This window comes from Macrobrachium rosenbergii, chromosome 42 (assembly GCF_040412425.1).
Source record: "Macrobrachium rosenbergii isolate ZJJX-2024 chromosome 42, ASM4041242v1, whole genome shotgun sequence".
Lineage (NCBI taxonomy): Eukaryota > Metazoa > Arthropoda > Malacostraca > Decapoda > Palaemonidae > Macrobrachium > Macrobrachium rosenbergii.
In genome coordinates this window covers 445,001-465,966 of record NC_089782.1, presented here as the reverse complement: position 1 = coordinate 465,966, position 20,966 = coordinate 445,001, and the positions used below count along the sequence as shown (strand labels likewise).

Sequence of the window (20,966 nt, the reverse complement as noted above, 5' to 3'; positions counted from 1 at the left end):
TTCATTACAAGTCAAATCTTTCATGCATACTTGTCCTCTATAACTGGTACAAATAGTATGGGAACCATAAAAGTAAGTCTCGTCTTGCAGCCTTCGCTGCAATAATGAATGCTAGATGAACTAGTCTGGCATAATCAGTGAAAACAAAGGTTCAAAAAACCTAACCTAACACTAACTAGCTTGAAGGCTACCAAGGTAAGAATAATTCACCAATTTTAGAGAAAATCTCAACCAGACTGAGATAAGAATTCAAAATAAGCTGCTTCATACAACTGATGTTCAGTCGCAAGCTGGCAGAAACAAACTGAGCTCTGCAGCTGTGTTGTTGTCCTTGTTCCCCGATAGTGGGCAGGCTGGTTACCTACATGAAACAATAGATGCGCTACTGCAATTTTTAAAATTTACATTGCCATGCAAGTTGAAACTATAGCTATGTAATTACTTGGTAAGTTACTTATATGAAACTGTTGTGTAAAGAAATTAATACTACACAGTTTCAAATTCTTGTGATCTAGATGAACTATGCATCCAAACTGGAAACAATTAGCTTGTGTGTGAATATGCAAGGGAATTTGAAGAAATTGGATAATAGTGTTGTTAGTCATGATGTACATTGTTTGTACTGTTGTGAGCTATTAATATCACAAAAAGGGGTTGTCATAAGACTGTTGTAAGCACTAATTTATAAAGAAAGTATTGTTAGACTAATGTAAGCACGATGATCATTATAAATTAAACAGTAGCAAACTCATGGGAGTGATTGTAGGTTAATTCTGAGTTGCATATGGATTGGTTCATTAAATTATTGTCTACAGGAACAGAATTAACCTGTGCTGACTGCAGATTTTGTAAATAAAATTATTAGCATAAAAATACAGGTTAAGCATAAACCGTTTGATTTACTCCCCAGGACTGTTGAATTAACCATTGTTCTTGCTCCACACCTCGTAAATAAAATGGTTCCTAAGGAAAAAAAAACCATGACAACATATTGTCAAAGCACCCCTGACAGCTTCTTTAGATCCCACACCTCCATGCACCCAAGCCCACTGCCATTTACTTCTTAACTCAGGCATTCAGCTTGGAACCACAGGCTTGCATGTCTGCCACCTTCATTGGTATGTGGGACCCCCCTCCAGCTGAGAATCTGATGTGTCACTGCCCAATCTCAATCACCCTGACCATCTATGGAGCTCTACGCCTCGTCTGGCCACTTCACCGCTTAATATCTCCCAAAAGTCACAGGAAGCAGAGGAAGATGATGATGATGCCGGTTTTGATGACATGAGTCAATCTAGAGGCGGGAGAAGACATGGAGATTTGTAAACCTCCTCACATTTTTTAAATAGTCCAGCCAATGTAAGCATCAATGGTAGCGCACACAGGTAAGTGACAGAAAAACTATTTTTATATTTGCAAGTTTTTTGTGTACAATGTATTTTAAAGTGTTTGGACAAAGTGAAAAAAATTGTTCATGTAACCTACCATACTGCTTGCTGAGTACAAGAGAAAACAAGTAAAAAATGAGGTGAAGTTTCTTCGGTGCAATTGAGTTTTCTGTACAGCGTATAATCAAGGCCACCGAAAACAGATCAATCTTTCGGTGGTCTCAGTATAATGCTGTATGAGCCACGGCCCATGAAACTTTAACCACGGCCCGGTGGTGGCCTGTCCTATATCGTTGCCAGACGCACAATCATGGCTAACCTTAACCTTAAATAAAATAAAAACTACTGAGGCTAGAGGGCTGCAATTTGGTATGTTTGATGATTGGAGGGTGGATGATCAACATACCAATTTGCAGCCCTCTAGTCTCAGTAGTTTTTAAGATACGAGGGTGGACAGAAAGTGCGGACAGAAAAATTGCAGACGGACAAAGCCGGCACAATAGTTTTCTTTTACAGAAAACTAGAAAGGGAAAGGGAATTTGCTTTTTTAAGTGTACTTATACAGTATATTTTCTTACAAATATAAGAAAATATGGTAGATAATTGCTTTTGGCATAACATATTCAGTGTAGTGTGATGGTGGTTGTTCATAGGCATAATTAGTATTTACGGTTATGTGGTATTGAAAAGGTAGAGGGAGGAAGGGGACGTAGTTGCCACTTTATATCCATAAAATTTTTTACTTTTGCTTATCTGGATTTTGCCCTTATCCAACAGGACCTTGGCTCTATTAATCCAGATAATCAAGAGATTACTGTATGAAAAGCTACAGTTTACATACCTATGAAAAATCCAAATTACTCTACTTTCAAAATCTGGCATTTGTGCCTGCAGGGATACAAACCTCCCTTAGGTGGGAGGATGATCTACCTGCTACTAAGTTTAACAAGAAGGGATGCCCTGGATACTACCCAATGGTCAGCACTCCACACCTCCAAAGCACCTGCCCCTCCTCCAGTTGTCTACCCATGGACCAGAAGCCTAACTTTGTCATTACTTCCTCCCCTCAGATGTTGACCTACAGTCTGCCAAACAGCAGACTTTTTATGATTAGCTTTGTACAGTGATAATATTATCCATACCTGGAGCAATTAATATTTGTAAATAAAATCTTTGTATAAGTACTGGCTGTATGACTGTGAGTAGTTGTATTTGTGTGTTACGAACCCATGAGTTCGTATTTGTACATATATTTATATATGTTGTTTGTGTTCCTGAATTGGTATTATCTGCCTTTAAGGGTTTATTTGTTGTCACTTGTCAACGATAGTTTAGTCACTCGTCAATGATAGTTGGTTGTTTATCAGTTGTTGACATCCGTATATTTGTTGCTGCAGTGGTTACTTAGCTGCTTTACTTTCATAATCATGGCAGTTTAACCCTTTTGACTAATTGTTCATTGACGGCCGTAAATTATTTATTAATATTTATTATTCTCGTTTAGTTGTTCTCTCGTATAATTGGCTGGTTAAGACTGATACTTATTTCTCCTCTTTGGTGGTTGGCTGATGGGCAACCGAGTTGATGAGTGGCCTGGAACTGCAGTCGGATGTAGAAGTCACCTACTTACTCCTGTGAGGAGAACCTGACTGGATTTGAGAGAAGTCACCTACTTACTCCCGTGAGGAGAACCTGACTGGATTTTACAGAAGTCACCTGCTTACTCCCGTGAGAAGAACTTGACTTGGATTTGTAACTTGGACGCAGTGCGGACTTTGAAGGCTGTGGTTTTGGTGGATCCCTCGTGGTGGCCCCGAACTGGATCCTGCCCTTGCTGGAAGTTGTTCCTGAGTTTCCCCTGATTCTGAAGGTGGCTTCCCGTCGTAATTGCCATACGACGTAGAAACATCCCGACAGAGCTCGCTATCGAACTACCGAAGACCCAGTAATAGAAGATCTTGGACCTATCCATCGTCATCCAGATATCTGAAGACCATGTGACAGAAGATCCTGGACCCATCCATCGTCATCCGGATACCTTATCTATCTAAGGTCCTGTATCGTCATACCAGCCAAAGTTAATTATTATTGTTATTATTATTATTATTATTATTATTATTATAATTTATTTTTATAGTTATTTATTCTTATTATCCTTCACTTCTTTCTTGACGTAGCCCTGGGATCCCAAATGAACCCATAAAATCTTTTCAACATCTTTGGGTTTTAAATTAAATAATTTTTGTTACTGCCTTCGAGGCTGATACGTAACATTGTGTGTGCATAATCATTAATAAAATGGGTTTTAAGAGACAGCGTGATTTGTAAACTTCTATCTCCACAATCCACCCTATGACAACGTTAGTGTCCCGAACTGTTATTTCATTATCATCATCATCATTAACAAACAATACCTATTTTCCCATTTTATTATCAAATAACTCCTAACATCTTCAACTGAATATTATCCTGCGTTCACCTAACTCTGACTCTAGTGTGAATATTATCCTGCATTCACCTAACTCTAACTCTAGTGTGAAGAGTGCTTAAATCCATACACTGATACAGCATATGACAGACACACACTGGTAAATTAAGCAGCTGACATAAACACACCAATATTACACGCATCAATACACTTACTGTGTTTGCTCTCTCTCTCTCTCTCTCTCTCTCTGTTATTCTTTACAGAAAATAACATTTTTGACAACGAGAGTGCACAGTTTACCATGAGGCGCTGCGCTGCCATAAGGCCCATTATAAAGTAGGTGACCATTACTGTCTTATGACTGAAGGGATTTGTTTCAAATTTTTACCACTTATTAAACAACTAATACTGAAAATACCTGTGTAAGGAAGTAAAAAAAATTTGACCTCTAAGTTTATCAAATTTACAGTAAAAAAAAGTCTTATTCAAAACTATACCAAAAAAAAAGTTGCACTCAAAAATACTTTTCCTTATGCTAATTTAAAGATATACAGATATATAGCTATACTACATGCTGTGAAAGTTTCATTGAATTTGGTTCGGTCTTTTTTGAGGTACGGTCCTTTACTTTTTAAAGAAGTTTTGAAAAAATGGCAAAAGAAAATAAATTACTGCTTATTTTGTAATAACTATGAAACAACAATAGTTAGAGAGCTGATTTTTGCAGTAAAAGTATTTCTTTATAAAAGAAACATTCCTTGAAATTTACAAAATAATCGGATGAAAAGAAATGTACTCCCTGCTTGGTTTCCTCTTGGGTGATGGACATTCATGACATTTCTCCAATGGAGACACTTGCCTTTTGTTCCGATTTCTTTTGTCTTTTATTCTCATAGAGTATATAGTTTTATATATTTCCTCTTATAATACATCTCTTCTTTGCTCCTATTTTGCCAGAAAAAACTGTACTCACAAACGCACTAAAAAGCCAAGGTGGCATGACTCACGAAGTACACTGTGGTACTATGTGACATGCCTGAAGGAAATGTTGCCATATACTTACATATTTGTTTTTAATCATGAACAGACACCCTGTAAAGAAATCCTTTGGAAATAAAACATAATATTCACTCTATTTTTACCATTTGTCAACAAAAATTAATTGACTTGTAAATTATTTCACTTGTGATAACAAATTTTGTACTGTACATACATGGTAATGAGGAAGATTGCTATTCATTTGCATGTCTGTATGTTTGTACATAACATGGTGATTTACATATCATAGTTATTTCTGAGTCCAGCCCCGTGTCAGCCGGTGAAATTCCATTATAGCACGAATTTCTAGGTATAAAATGCTAGATATACCAGAGAAAAAAGAGCTTTCAGGAAAGCTGGGGTTACTACCCCCAGATCGAGCGTCTTCTCCAAGGAAGACGTCGGTATAACGAAGGGTGAGTGAAGGATCACTACCACGGAGTCTTACTCGAAAGATATCTCCCTGTTAAAACCCCCAGAAGAGAGCGGTGAGCCGTTACAGCCCCCGCACACAAACGCCCGCCAGCTCGGCGACACCAGCGCCACCTACCTCATTCCATTTTCTAGCACGTGATCGCTACCATTCTCTTTTTGTGTGCTCGTGCCCTTTTTGGATATTTTTCATCTTTAATCATGTCATCGAGCAGCTTTACCATCTCCAAGTTAAGTACCATCTTATTGTGGGGTTTTGTTCCATATATTGGCTGTAATGGTCTCGTCTTTTCACAATTATGAGAACTTATTATGACGCCACGGCGTCCTCCGCCAGCCATGTCGACCGCGAGGCGACCCCATCAGTTCTTTTCTGTTGGGGTTGTCTCCTTGTCGTTATATGTTATTTATTGCCCCATGGTTCTCCTCCTGGCGGGTTTCCTGCGGTGGCCCCCTCCCCTTTTTTCGAGTATTACATATTGTTGGCCTGACGGCCTAATTTAGGGTGATGCCCCGTCCAGGTCCCCCCACAGGCTGGGTTCCTTGTTATTTCTTAGTCTACATTAGGCTATTTGTATTATTTTCTTGGCGATGGTGCTCTATTTGTTTTTATTCATTGTTTACCTCCTCGAGGTAGCAGCAGCCTCAGATCTAACCGCTTCCCCGAGGTAGGCTACGCACCTTTTTGAGCACATTTTTATTTATTCTATGTTTGTGTGTGATGGTTTATTTAGTGGGGTCTAGGCTAGTTTTGCTTCCTTCCTCTTGAGGGAGTTTTGGTTGCTGTTTCCTCCGGGGTCGTTTTTTGGGGTGGCAGAGTGAGCCCCTTAGTTCTCTTCCTGCCTTTGGGGGAATAGAGTTCTTTGGATGTGTCTCCTCTAGGCTAGTCGCCTTCTTGCCCCCTCTTCTCGGCCCCGGTTGGTTCTCGGCACAAAATTTCTCTCCCTGTTTGCCTTCCTCCTCCCTTCCGCACTCCTTCCGTTATCCTAGCCTACACTGGGTTAGGTCTTTTATTAGGCTTCGCCTAGTCATGAGTCGGGCATTGAGGCTCTGTCGCATCCCTCCCCTAGTAGTAGGCCACCCTCCTAAGTTTCATTATGCTTGGAGTGGTGTGTGTGTGCAGTTGAGCGGGTGAATCATTTCCCCGTCTCCTGTTTTCATTCTCGTAGCCTCCCCACCCCACCACCCACTCCCCCCCACCCCACCACCCCCCCCTCCCCTCCCCAGCCTTGCTCTACTCAACACTCCCACACTTCTTTTCTGCGGGGGTGACGCTAGATGCATCTTGCGTTTTCTCCGAGGAATATTGTTGGGGACTCCCCACCTGGTAGAGGGATCTCGCTCCCTCCCCCATATAGTCCCTAGCATCGCTGTGTTGGTGTTGGTGGTATTTGTTTTTACCTCACACCGGCTCGAACGAGTTCAGCACGAATTTCTAGGTATAACACTCCCACACTTCTTTTCTCCCCGGTATAAGGAGGGTGAGTGAAATACCACTACCACGAAACCTGCTCGGGTTTCTTGGTTGGGTTATTCATACTTGCTCCGGCTTATGTTATATATCATATTTGAGCATCTTGCCCACCTTGTTTCACTCTTGGCGGGGAAGTCCGAGAGGAGGGAATATATAAGGGGTCCGGATCCTCCGGTCTCCGGAGTGGTTTGCTCCTTTTTACCATCACTTGTTTATTTTTATTGTTTATGTATATACATATTTAGATAAGTGTAATTTATCTAACGGAGTAGACTCCTCCCTCCTTTTATTTATTTATACGTGAGTCCGGTTCTGCGCCCGGGGGTTCCGCCGTTGATTTTACTGGCAACCCTTGCGGTGAGTTCCTGTTGTCTCATACCTTTCATTCCGCCGGAGTATTCCGGGGTCTGGAAGTTTTTTTACCTTCCACTCTGTGTAATTTAGAGTTTTATTGGCCTAGTTTTTAACGAGGGATTTCTCCTCCACCGGAGCATTCCGGTTGTAAGTTTGAAATTTTTCCCTGGCCTTGCCGCGGCTTTAGGGGATTGCTTAGAGTGGTAGGTTCATGTAGTTTTTACACTTACAGACTGTTCGCTGTGAGGAGCGGGGTGTTTCCCGTCTCCTGTTTCCTTCCTGGTCGCTGCAGCAACCATATGGACACGTAGTGTGCGGACCCACGCTGGTTGTGCGGTCCGGCTCAACGACCTAGTAGTCTGGCACCCTGATGGCTGTGAGGTTTGCTTCAGCCTATGTTTGTGTGCATTTTACCCGTCTTGTCCAGGACGAGTCGGTAAGTGACAGTTTTCTTCCTTTATTCGCTCCTCATATCGAATACTGTTTACATGGTTCTCGAACTATTCTTTCGTTCTGCTAATTGTTGGTTTTCTTACAGGCGGACGAGTCCTCCAAGAAGTCTGCCTTGGAATCCCTCCCGCCTGGGTGGCTGGGTTTGGAAGGAACGTTCCGTCGGGAAGCCCTATGTCCTCGACGCCTTTAAGTTGAGGGACCTGCTTTACCTTGGCGCACGGGTGGCGGCCGCCAGTGCCAGAAGATCTTGCCACCCCATCATCCAGCAGATCCGGGATGCGACCCAGCCACCCCAAGTGGACATTCTTTACGCTGAGGTTTCGGAGGACGCCGCTGCCTTAGACTTGGACCTGGAACAGATGAATACAGAACAGGACCAGGTGGTAAGTAGATGAGGTAAGTGAGGTTGTGGGGCGGGCCCCCTTTGACTCCCCAGCTTCTTCTGTGTCTTCTTTTACAGGTTTTGTAAAGTCTTCCTCCTTGGGTGATAGAGCTCCATCAGCCATCCCCAAGTTGAAGTTGAAGACTTCATGGAAGGCGAAGGGCTATAAGTCCTCGTCTTCCAGGAAAGCCTTGCCCTTCCCCCGTCGAAGGCTAAGGTCTCAGCACCTGTAGCCTCCGAGCAAGTCTGGTTCCTCCGGCAAAGGCGCGAGTAAGAGGGCATCAAAACCAAGCCCTCCTCGCCAGCCTGCCTTTGACGCGAGGCTTTGCAAACCAGCTCTTTCAACGGTTCTCGGCGGAGGTCGACTCAAAATTTACTAAGATTTCAGAAAAGTTGGCCAGCCATGACAACATACTGGCGGGAATGGCTCGCCCACCCCCAGCCGAACCACAGTATGTCATCCCTGATACGGCAGACCTCCCTCCCTTTGACGTCGGGAACCCTTGGCGTTTCGCCCTCCGGGCCATTCAGCATGATGGCAACTTAACGGTTGAAGGTCTTGGCACGAGACGGTTGGAGGAACTAGAGTTCTTCCCCCCGATCTTTTGCCCCCTACCCAGGCTTCGTTAGGCTGACAGAGGAAGCATGGGTTCGTTCAGATAAGGTTCCTAGGAGACTGTGATCGTCCCCTAGGGACCAAGCTCAGTCGGCTCTCCCTGCGCACTCTGACGGAGTGGCAGGCGGACAATCTGAAGTTGACTCCTTTCAAGGGCAGCTTTACCATGTTCGCCCTGGGTGACAACTTGCCCACCCCTGTTTAAACAAAGTCGCTCTGGCTACGGCCCGAGCGTGCTTTGAAGGCAGTCCTTACCACAGCTGAGGGAAACAGACCCCATCCCTGGTATTCCCAGGAGGTGATGAGTTCTGGACGGATGCACTGTCCACTTTCACTGTTGGGAAGTTGGACCCCTTCTGTGCTTCCTCCCAGTTCAGTGAGCAGCTCCCAAGCTGCCGGAATCCTTTGCTAAAGGCGGAGTTTGATGCCCGGACTAAGCTAGCCTGGTCCCTGAACTCCGTCTGCCTCACGGAAGCCACTGCTGTCTCCTGCGCTGACAAGCCATTCTTCCAGGTTTTGGCTAAGTCCCTGCTGGCGGGTTTTCAGTCTGACCTATTTGACTTCATCATGGCCAGACTAGAATGCAGGAAGTTTATTTTTGCTGATGCCACCATCCGTCACGAGCCTAACAAGCTCGTGAAGAGCTCGATCTGGGGGCCTAACCTCTTCCCGGAAGAAGAGGTTACGAGTGTCCTTAGTGAGGCTACTAGGGCCAACCAGAGTCTGCGCTCTCGCTGGGGCATTTCTGCCTACAAGCGTAAGACCACAGAATCTGGCGGCCCCCAGGCGAGAGGAGGCAAACGATTCAGGAGGCATAAGAGACCCCACCATCAGGCGGTAGTCCAAGCCGTCCCGGTCTCGGCAGTGGCACAGCCCTCCACCTCAAAGGCTCACCCCCAACAATATGTGCTGGTTCAACCAGCTCATTCCTTGCCGCCCTCGTATGTTGCTTCGCCAGCATACAACCCCACCTATGAGGGCCGTGGATTCTTTCACGGCCTTAATAGGAGCGCAAGGGGGGGAAGAGGCAGGGCCCCTTATAAAGGGAAATTGAACACCACCCCAAGAGGTAAGCCTGGACGTGGTAGAGGGAACAAACCCGCTCCCTCCCACTGAGAAACACAGGTAGGTGGTCGCCTGTATTGGTTCAGGGACCAATGGACCTTCAGCCCTTGGGCACACAGCATTGTGTCCAAGGGTCTAGGATGGAGCTGGATCAAGGACCCTCCTCCTCTGACCAGGTTTTACCAGCCACCCTCATCAATCCTGCAGGATTACGTGGCAGCATTGCTCAACAAACAAGCAATAAAGAAAGTAAGGCACCTAAAGTTTCAAGGCAGGTTATTCACTGTTCCCAAAAAGACTCCGACCAGCAAAGAGTGATCCTGGATCTGTCGCGTCTAAATCTCTACATAAAATGCGACAAATTTCGCATGCTTACGGTAGCTCAGGTACGGACTCTACTTCGCGTGGAGCTGTCACCACCTCTATCGATCTTTCAGACGCTTATTATCACGCCCCGGTTGCGCTGAACTTCTCTCAGTTCCTCGGTTTCAGACTCGAAATCAAGCCTACTCCTTCAGGGTCATGCCCTTCGGTCTAAACATTGCGCCCAGGATATTTACAAAGCTGGCGGACACGGTAGTTCAACAACTCCGGTCCCGAGGATATCCCTAGCAGCATACCTAGACGATTGGATAATTTGGGCACCAACAGTTCTAGAGTGTCAGAAACGCTACGTCCATAGTCATCAATTTCCTGGAGTCGTTAGGTTTTCAGCTGAACAGAGAGAAGTCCCGCCTGACTCGAGTCCCGGTTTCAGTGGCTGGGCCTCCAGTGGGATCTGTCCTCTCACACGTTATCCCTCCCGCCTCCCAAGAGGAAGGAGATAGCATCTCTCACCAGAAAATTTCTCAAAAACCAATCAGCATCCCGCCGGTCCCAAGAAAGAGTCCTTGGGTCTCTTCAATTTGCCTCAGTGACGGACCTGCTCTTAAAAGCAAAATTAAAAGACATAAACAGAGTGTGGCGGAGTCGAGCCAATGTCAAGCTCAGAGACAAGGTCTCCTCTATTCCTCAAATCTTAAAGACAAGACTGCGGCCTTGGGCCACAGTCAGAGGCCTGTCCAAAACAGTTCGCTTCAATTTCCCCCCCGGCACTAGTTGTTCACACAGACGCTTCCCTAAGCGGCTGGGAGGATATTCACCAAAACAAAAAGTACAAGGAACGTGGTCCACTATGTTTCAGCAGTTCCATATAAACACCCTGGAAGCTATGGCGGTTTTTCTAACTCTAAAGAAAATCCGCCCCCAACCGGATTCATATCAGGCTGGTATTGGACAGCGCAGTGGTAGTTCATTGCATCAACAGGGGCGGCTCCAAATCAGGTCGAGTAAACCAGGTAATGGTTGCTATCTTCTCCCTGGCGAACAAGCACAGCTGGCATCTGTCAGCCACCCACCTAGCGGGGTGCGGAACGTGGTGGCAGATTCCTGTCCAGGGCTACTCCGTTGGAGACGGAGTGGTCCTGGACGGGGAATCTTTCAAATGGATTTGCCGCCAGGTTCCGGGTCTCCAAGTGGATCTGTTCGCGACGGAGAGCAACTTCAAGCTTCCCTGTTATGTGGCCCCAACCTGGACCCTCAGGCGACGCCACGGACGCAATGACAGTAGATTGGAACAATTGGGAGAAGATTTATCTGTTCCCTCCAATAAATTTGCTGCTGAAAGTATTACACAAACTCAGGACATTCAAAGGTCAACCAGCCCTGGTAGCCCCCTATTGGCCGAAGAGCAATTGGTTCCCTCTTCTTCAGGAACTGGGATTGCGGAGTCTTCGGATTCCCAAGCCCAAACTGACCCAGACAGTACAAACCAAGACTGTGTCAGCTTCCTCAAGAATTCAGAATGCCCTAGTTTTATGGACTTTATAAAGTTCGCAGCCCAAAAGGAGCAAACATTGACCCTGTTAACACTCTGTTTTTAGAATCAGACAAAAGAGACTACTCTTAGACAGTATGACTCAGCAGTCAAAAAATTAGCCTCCTTCCTGAAAAGCATCTGAAGCCAAAATCATGACGACTAATCTAGCAGTTTCCTTCTTTAGATCACTGTTTGAGAAAGGCCTTGCCCGGCCACTATTACCACAGCCAAGTCAGCCCTGAAGAAAGGTTTTTATATGGCTTTAAAATTGACCTTACAGATTCCTACTTTTCATCTATCCCCAGAGCATGCGCTCGTCTGAGACCCAGTATCACGCCCACATTCTGTTACGTGGTTTCTCAATGATGTCCTTAAGTTAGCATCAGAGATTGACAACTTTCAATGCTCTTATCAGGATCTGTTAAGGAAAACTTTATTTCTGATTAGCTTGGCTTCAGGTGCCAGAATCTCAGAGCTGTCGGCTCTCACTAGAGGTGATGATTTTGTGAACTTCCTCCCGTCCGGAGAGGTCCTCCTTTCCCCTGACCCTAGATTTTTAGCCAAAAATGAAGACCCACAAGACAGGTGGTCCCCTTGGAAGGTGGTGCCCCTTCCACAAGACCAGTCTTTATGTCCAGTTATACCCTTAAGTCTTACCTTTTAAGAACTCCACAGAGTAAGTCGGGTCCTCTTTTTATCAGGGAGAAAGGTGGTACTCTATCACTAAATGCAATAAGACAACAGATTTTATATTTTATTAAACAAGCCAACCCAGATTCAGTTCCTAAGGTTCATGATATTCCAGCAGTTGCTACTTCCATTAATTACTTTCATAATATGGACTTCTCAGAACTCTCTAAATACACGGGTTGGAAATCACCTCTAGTGTTTAAACGCCACTATTTAAAATCACTCGAAGCCCTGAAATTTTCTACAATAGCTGTGGGAAATGTCATCTCCCCACCTTAATTAATCATCTTCCTTATCCTCTCCTATCCACCCCGCCCGCCTGCCTCATTTACTTCTCTGCTTATCCTCCTGGTGGATCATGCCTCACTGCATTGCTCCTCATATTGATGTATCTTGTCTCTGTTGAGTGGAAACTGTGATCTGACATGTTATGATTGTGTTTTTCTTGTGGGGTACTGGGCGGTTTTTATTTTGCTCCATGTACCCCAGATATATATATGTATAACTGTATGTAATTATTTCCCATTTTATTTTGTCTCTTACGTGTTTAGCTGTAAGTTTACGTGTGTAGCTATAAGATTGTGTATGCCATTTTATTTATGTAATTTTCATATGTCACTATGCTTTTGTAGTGTTAAGTATTTTTGGGGTTTTTTCCCTGCCACACTGTGGACTTCCTCACATTTTTCATAATGTTAAGTTTTTACTGTACTTTAGGTTTAGTATTCTTTTTCACATGTAAGAGATACCTGATTAAAACCATTTTCGTAAAACTTATGTTTTTCTTCAGATTACCTTGTTTCCTCGTAGTTTGCAGCCTTGGCATGATTCTCTATCACTATTTCACCGGCTGACACGGGCTGGACTCAGAAAAGGGATTTTGACAAAGGAAAATCTATTTCTGAGGAAGGCCCCGTGTCACCCGGTGACCCTCCCTGACTCACCTGTTGCTTCCCCTACTTGCACATGCCAAGTCTGGGGTTAGTGCTAGCCTGGAATGAGGTAGGTGGCGCTGGTGTCGCCGAGCTGGCGGGTGTTTTGTGTGTGGGGCTGTAACGGCTCACCGCTCTCTTCTGGGGTTTTAACAGGGAGATATCTTTCGAGTAAGACTCCGTGGTAGTGATCCTTCACTCACCCTTCGTTATACCGACGTCTTCCTTGGAGAAGACGCTCGATCTGGGGGTAGTAACCCAAGCTTTCCTGAAAGCTCTTTTTTCTCTGGTATATCTAGCATTTTATACCTAGAAATTAGAGCTATAATGGAATTTCACCGGGTGACACGGGGCCTTCCTCAGAAATAGATTTTTCCTTTGTCAAAATCCCTTTTTACTGTAAAATTAAGTCAAATACAAAACCGTAAAAATAAGACAAGAAATACAAAACATTATGTGTAAACAGTTTGGCACAGTACATTTGTGGGTGCCACCTTGATGAGTGCTGAGAGGAAGTGAAAATTTGAGCGAGTTACTCTTTCACATTTTCCTCGATGCTGTCACTAGAGAAAAGAGATATATTTTGGTGGGTAATGCTAGCACATCAATCATTCTGAACTAAACAGAATTAGAACATGTTTTACAGGTTTTGCAACAATTTGTCACTTACAAGGCAGTAAAAGCGATGAACAAAATTGTCAATACAAATCCATCTAGAAATTTTCTTTGAGCAATAACACTTCAGGATATGTTTATTTAGACATAAAACAGTCCAAAACTGTCAATAACTCAATTTTGATCATTCCTTGAAATTTGAAGATCAGAGCACCCCCTTAACCCTTAAACGCCGAGCCTCTATTCACAAAAGTGTCTGTCATATGCTGGCGGTGTTCGGGAGTGAGCGCCGAAGCAGAAAAATAGTTTTTTTCAAAAAATCACAGCACGCTTAGTTTTTAAGATTAAGAGTTCATTTTTGGCTCCTTTTTTTGTCATTGCCTGAAGTTTAGTATGCAACCATCAGAAATGAAAAAAATATCATTATCATATATAAATATTGGAATATACGACAGTGCGAAAAAAAAAATTTCATATATAATTGTATACAAATCGCTCTGTGAGCATAACGGTTAAAGCTAATGAGTTATTATTTTTCCTTGTATTGTAAGCTAAACTGCGGTGATTTTGGTATATAACAAATTGTAAAACGATCAAAGTAACACAGAGAAAATATTGTCATAAATTGATCCATGAATTCGTAACGCGCGGACGTAAAGAAAATTTTTCAAAAATTTACCATAAATCGAAATATTGTGCTAGAGACTTCCCGTTTGTTGCAAAATGAAGGTAATTGATTGAATATTACTAGACTGTAAGTGTTTCAACTTACAATGCATTTTTCGACCATTTTGGTTGAGTTAAAGTTGACCGAAGGTCGAATTTTTTCTATTTATCGTGATTTACATGAAAATATTTCAAAACTGATAAAAGCTACAACCACGAGTTATTTTTTGTTGTATTCTACATGATATTGCACACATTTTCATGTATAACACTTTATGTAATGCCTAATATAAAACACTGCGAAAATTACGACAAGGTGACTAAAGAAATTCTGAGATTTTCAGCAGTTACAGCGTGCGGAGGGAAGGAAAGTTTTTTCAAAAATTCACCATAAATCGAAATATTGTGCTAGAGACTTCCTGTTTGTTGCAAAATGAAGGTAAATGATTGAATGTTACTAGAATGTAAGCGTTTTAGCTTACAATTGCACTTTTTTACCATTTCGGTCGAGTCAAAGTTGACCGTAGGTTTAAATTTTGTCACCTATCGTGATTTATATGAAAATATTTCAAAACTGATTAAAGCTACAACCATGAGTTATTTTTTGTTGTATTCTACATAAAATTGCACACATTTTCATGTATAACACTTTATGTAATGCCTGATATAAAACGGCGCGAAAATTACGACATGGTGACTAAAGAAATTCTGAGATTTTCAGCAGAGTTACGGCGCGCGGAGGGAAGGAAAAAGTTTTTTCAAAAATTCACCATAAATCGAAATATTGTGCTAGAGACTTTCCATTTGTTGCAAAATGAAGGTAAATGATTGAATGTTACTAGAATGTAAGCGTTTTAGCTTACAATTGCATTTTTACCATTTCAAAAAGTCAAAGTTGACCGTAGGTTTAAATTTTGTCACTTATCGTGATTTTTATGAAAATATTTCAGAACTGATAAAAGCTACAACCATGAGTAATTTTTTTGTATTTTACATGAAATTGTGCCCATTTTCATGTATAACACTTTATGTAACGCCTAATATAAAATGGTGCAAAAATTACGACAAGGTGACTAAAGAAATTCTGAGATTTTCAGCAGAGTTACAGTGCGCGGAGGGAAGGAAAAAGTTTTTTTTCACAAATTCACCATAAATCGAAATATTGTGCTAGAGACTTCCCGTTTGTTGTAAAATGAAGGTAAATGATTGAATGTTACTAGAACGTAAGAGTTTTAGCTTACAATTGCATTTTTTTACCATTTCAGTTGAGTCAAAGTTGACCGTAGGTTTAAATTTTGGCACTTATCGTGATTTATATGAAAATATTTCAAAACTGACAAAAGCTACAACGATGAGTTATTTTTTGTATTCTACATGAAATTGCACACATTTCCATGTATAACACTTTATGTAATGCCTAATATAAAACGGCGCGAAAATTATGACAAGGTGACAAAAGCAATTCTGAGATTTTCAGCAGAGTTACAGTGCGCGGAGGGAAGGAAAAGTTTTTTTCAAAAATTCACCGTAAATCAAAATATTGTGCTAGAGACTTTCCGTTTGTTGCAAAATGAAGGTAAATGATTGAATGTTACTAGAATATAAGCGTTTTACCTTACAATTGCATTTTTTTACCATTTCGGTCGAGTCAAAGTTGACCATAGGTTTAAATTTTGTCACATCGTGATTTATATGAAAATATTTCAAAACTGATAAAAGCTACACCCATGAGTTATTTTTTGTTGTATTCTACATGAAATTGCGCACATTTTCATTTGTAACACTTTATGTAACGCCTAATATAAAACGATGCAAAAATTACGACAAGGTGACTAAAGAAATTCTGAGATTTTCAGCAGAGTTACCGCGCGCGGAGGGAAGGAAAAAGTTTTTTTCAAAAATTCACCATAAATTGAAATATTGTGCAAGAGACTTTCCGTTTGTTGCAAAATGAAGGTAAATAATTGAATATCACTAGAATGCTAGATTTTTGCTTACCAAAAATACCCAAATATATATATATATATATATATATATATATATATATATATATATATATATATATATATATATATATATATATATATATATATATATATATATATACACACACATTCATACATGCACATATATATTTTTTTTATTTTGGTACGATTACATAACTAAAAGGAATGCAAGTGAAAACTTTTTTTGCATAAAATGAAATAATATACAAAACACCAATAAATACAATATAAAAACTTGTAATAAATATAAAACTAAATATAAAATCAATGCAGAATACTCACTCGTAATCCTGACTCTTCGTTCTGTTCTTGTTTTCTCCCTCCTCCATTGAAGAGTCTTGCATTTTTTTCCTCTCGACATGACGAGGTACAGGTGGAGGAGGGAGACGCACGCCCTTACTGCAGATGGGCCACCCTTCAGCGGTCCGCTGCGCCCTCCAGTGTCCCTCGGGTAGGTGCACTCCAATATATGACTGCAGTGTGGTACTTGCAGTCACACTCCCCGAACCTGCAAAGTGCTACCTTGCAGGTGCGACAGACGTACCGGGTGTCTCTTCTTCTGCCATTCATATGGCACACCCGGCACTGTTTCTGCTTACGCCCTTCTAGGGGCTCCAGTGTGTGATCCCCTGCCTGCAGCTGACACACAGGGTCCACTACCCGACGGGACATTGGAATGTGAGGAAGGGCGGCAGCAGGGACAGGGACAGCAGGGGCGGCATCATCAAGAGCGGCGTCAGCAGGAGCAGGACGACTGAGGTTGGCCCTCCTAGCAACATCTGGCCTATCCTCTTGGGGCAGATCTGGAGCTCGGGGCAGGGGGACGGTATTGGAAGGCCACTCCTCTGGATTAAAGTTTATGAGGGCATTCCCAGCCACCTCGAGAAACTGGATGTGGGACAACCTCCGGGCGTCCGAATTGTACCCACAGAAGAGGATGTAGGCATTCTGGAGGGCCAACTGAAGGAGGTATTTGAGGAGCTTCTGTGTCCACCTCCTGGTTCTCCTGGCGAAGGGATAATACTGGATGAGTTGATTAAAGATATCAACTCCTCCTATGTGCCTATTGTAGTGCCCAATGACAGTAGGCCGTTGGACACGAAACTCCTCATACGTAACTCGGCCCTGCCGATGTGTCTTCTTCCGCTGAACGACCTCTTCTTGGATGGGTTCATGAATCGCCATAATCATGGGCACGAGTCGGACCCCCTTCCAACAGATGACGAAGACATCTCCCTTCCGCTGCCACTCTGTCTCTCCTCTTGCCAGATGTTGTGGCTGGCTAGCGAACCTCTTGAGGACATTCGGGGCCCCACGCACCAACCGAAGGGTACCACTGACATGCACACCTGCTTCATACAGTTCCTGGGCAAGGGCTACCGAGTTATAATAATTATCCATAAACAGGTGGTATCCCTGGTTATGGAAACGATCCACAAGACCGAAGACAGTGTTATGCAGCATGGAGAAGACCCTAGAATACACCAAGAAGTCCACGACGTATCCAGTGTTGGATTCCGTAATAAAAAAGAACTTCACAGCATATTTCTTTGGCTTCTTGGGGTTGTACACTTTTATGCTTAGACGTCCTTTGTATGGCATCATCCCCTCATCCAAAGAAAGTTCTTGGAAGGAACCAAGAGAAACTGGCACCATTCACAAATGTAGTCCAACACTGGACGGACTAAGATGAGGCGGTCAGGGTTATTCCGGGGTATGGCCCTTCGGTTGAAGGTGTTGAAATACCTGTCCAACGCCAGGAAACTATCACGAAGTATAATGCCAGGCACATTGGGCATACCTAAAAAAAAATTCTGCCTCCAATATTGCCTGACGTCGGCAGCAGGCATCATTCCAAAAAAAATGTGGAGCCCCAAAAAATGCGCCATGTCCGTGAGGTTGCAGCCCCACCAGCGATACGACAACATCGTCTGCAGTTCCTCATGGCAGTACCGAGCGTAATCCGCCATCTCTGCAACAAGGTATTTCAGCAATTCGAGCGTCAGGAAGAGCTGAATGAACCCCAGTGCAGTGAGAGGCACAGGGACGGTCAGTCCAGGTGCTGCCGTGAATGGGTGCATGTTAGGTGGGGTGAGGTCCTCCAACCACCGCTCATCACTTTCGGACGAATGGCCTTCACCTAAGCTGCCGCGACGTTGCGACCTTCTACGGGCACATGCGCGGGCACAACTTCGCACTCCCACCCTCCCCACTGGCCCATCTCCCTCACTTTCACCATCACTTTCTGTCTCATCCCCACCAGCCACAATTGGTGCCTCTTCCTCCTCCTCAGACTCTCCCTCATACACACTGAAACCACTAAACTCCAGTTCACTTTCCTGCTGTGGCTCCCGTGCACGGACATTGGGGCAAATACTCGTCATCACTGACATCGGGTGTGATGTCTCGTCACTAGATGACCAACTGCCATCAAAATGAGGACTTTCCACCTGCTCTCGATCGAGCTCCAACAAGTACTCATCAATGTCCTTTTGTTGGAGGCCTCCCAAATGCTTACAGATGCCCCTCAGGACACCCCGATGCTTCCTAGGGGTCATAAAAGGCACAGGATGTGGTCCTTGTCCCCAGGCCACACGTGTGGCCGCACAACACGGAGTTGAAAAGCTGGGTCACCTTGGGTGCTTGGTCCCTCTCCAGCATCCCAATCTAAAACTCGCCTCACACGCTCACTACCGACAGGCAATACGCGCCTTTCACGGTCCTGACGATGTTGGGACATCTCTGCAAGCGTCCTGTTGCATCACAAATAGGCTAACACTCACAAACGTTCTGCAAAACACAAATGCGTCAAGAAATCGCTCTCCATCGATGCGCCGCTGATGCTTTGTAGTGCGAGAAGAAAGAAACTGGCGCATGCGCGGCTGGGTAACGCATGTAAACAAAACAACAGCATGATCCGTGAACTCCCAGCATCCCTCAAGGCACATGATTTAAAACCTTTCACAAACTAGGCCTATAATTATTTTTCCACAAATATTTGAAAAAACATTTTGTAGTCGACGTACCGTACGTCCACTCGGCACCTGACAGACAATTTTAGTCGATGTACGATACGTCCAGTCGGCGTTTAAGGGTTAACATGGTGCATATTTGTATGCTTGCACATACTAGAAAATAATTGCATGTTAACTGAAAAATATTTGTAACACTACATTACTGCACTAAATATGTCAATAAAAATACCTTAACATAGAAAGAGATGGATGTGGGCACAGTAAGTGTGTAAATTACTTACTGTGTAAATTGCTTAACACAATACATATGTATATATACTGTATACACATGCAGGCTAGTATAAAGGCTAGGTTTAAACATTACTTTTACATAAAATCAAAATCATGTAAATAACTTTACTGAATTAAACTTACTGAAAGTCTTATTCTAATAAACAAACTTTTGAATAATTTCTTCTACTTAAACTACAATTTTATTTTGTTTTAATTTTGTTCCGGATCTATTTACTTACAGTACATATTGATTGTCACCAGTGGAGGAAATGTTTTCTTCTATACCTAAGCTGCTTTTGTTTTCTCTTGAAAATTACATTACAATTACTATTACGATTTTTCCTGCTGTCCTAGTTGTAAGTGTTGTCCAGGTTTTTTTCAATATTTCAAGGTTTTTTCAATATTTCAATAACATTAAATGCTTACAGATAAATACAAAAATATTTTCTTTAACATTCCCTTCTGAAAATGGGGGAGGGTTCCTTATGTGCCATCAAATGATACAAGTTAAAGATCTATACAAAATATGAAGACCAGCCACATTAGTAAGTGCCAATTAAAATGACAAACAGCAGGAGACAGGTATATAAAGTTCTGCTTAGATATGAGCAGCACAAACTTGCTGTTAATGAAATATGTTTCAAGATAATAAAGTACAGCAGCAATTTGATTTATAAATGCACAGAACTCAATAAAAATTGGCTTAGTTTGCTTACATGTTACTCTTGTTGTCATCCAATAACCCATAGGCAAGCACTGCTGCAACAGGCTGAGTAACCACAGACAAAACTGTAAATGAGGCCTTTTTGGCTGCAGTCTTTACAGATGCAATGGTTCCTTCACTACTCCAGGCAGGAATACTTATCACTAGAGGCAACTCTGGTTCACTGGTGTGTGAACTGGCTATTTCTGAAATATATTGTGTATAGCATTAATATTATAAATCCAAAATACTGTGCGTTTATAATACAACACCAATTTTTTCATCACAATCCATCACTTAAATATTACCTCTTATTCACAGACTTAAATATTCCCAAACTCACAGTCTTGTTCAACAAACACAAGTATAGTATTCTAAGAATGCATGCACTACCTGGAACCACAGGTAGCTATCAATCAATTTTCACGTAGTCTGGACACGAAGCTACAAAATTCATCAGGGTTTAGAAGGGGAGAATGCATTACATATGTCGCTGATGGATTTGTATGAAAAAAAAATAGTTCTTTAAAAAATCAGTTTGTTTCAACACAAACCATCAAAATATTGATGTACATTAATTGCAATTTAGGTGGAAGGTTGAGTTGAGTACAATGGACT

General features: G+C 42.7%; 1 protein-coding gene across 4 annotated transcripts in view; it reads right to left on the bottom strand.

The window, feature by feature from the left end:
* The window catches only part of LOC136827873 (heat shock 70 kDa protein 14-like), a 609,863-nt gene that overhangs the window by 319,616 nt on the left and 269,281 nt on the right, over positions 1 to 20,966 (bottom strand). For all 4 annotated transcript variants that reach the window (XM_067085330.1, XM_067085332.1, XM_067085329.1 and 1 more), the window contains exon 4: positions 20,362 to 20,554. In XM_067085330.1, coding sequence (XP_066941431.1) covers positions 20,362 to 20,554 — 193 coding nt within the window. The remainder of the gene's footprint in view (positions 1 to 20,361; positions 20,555 to 20,966) is intronic.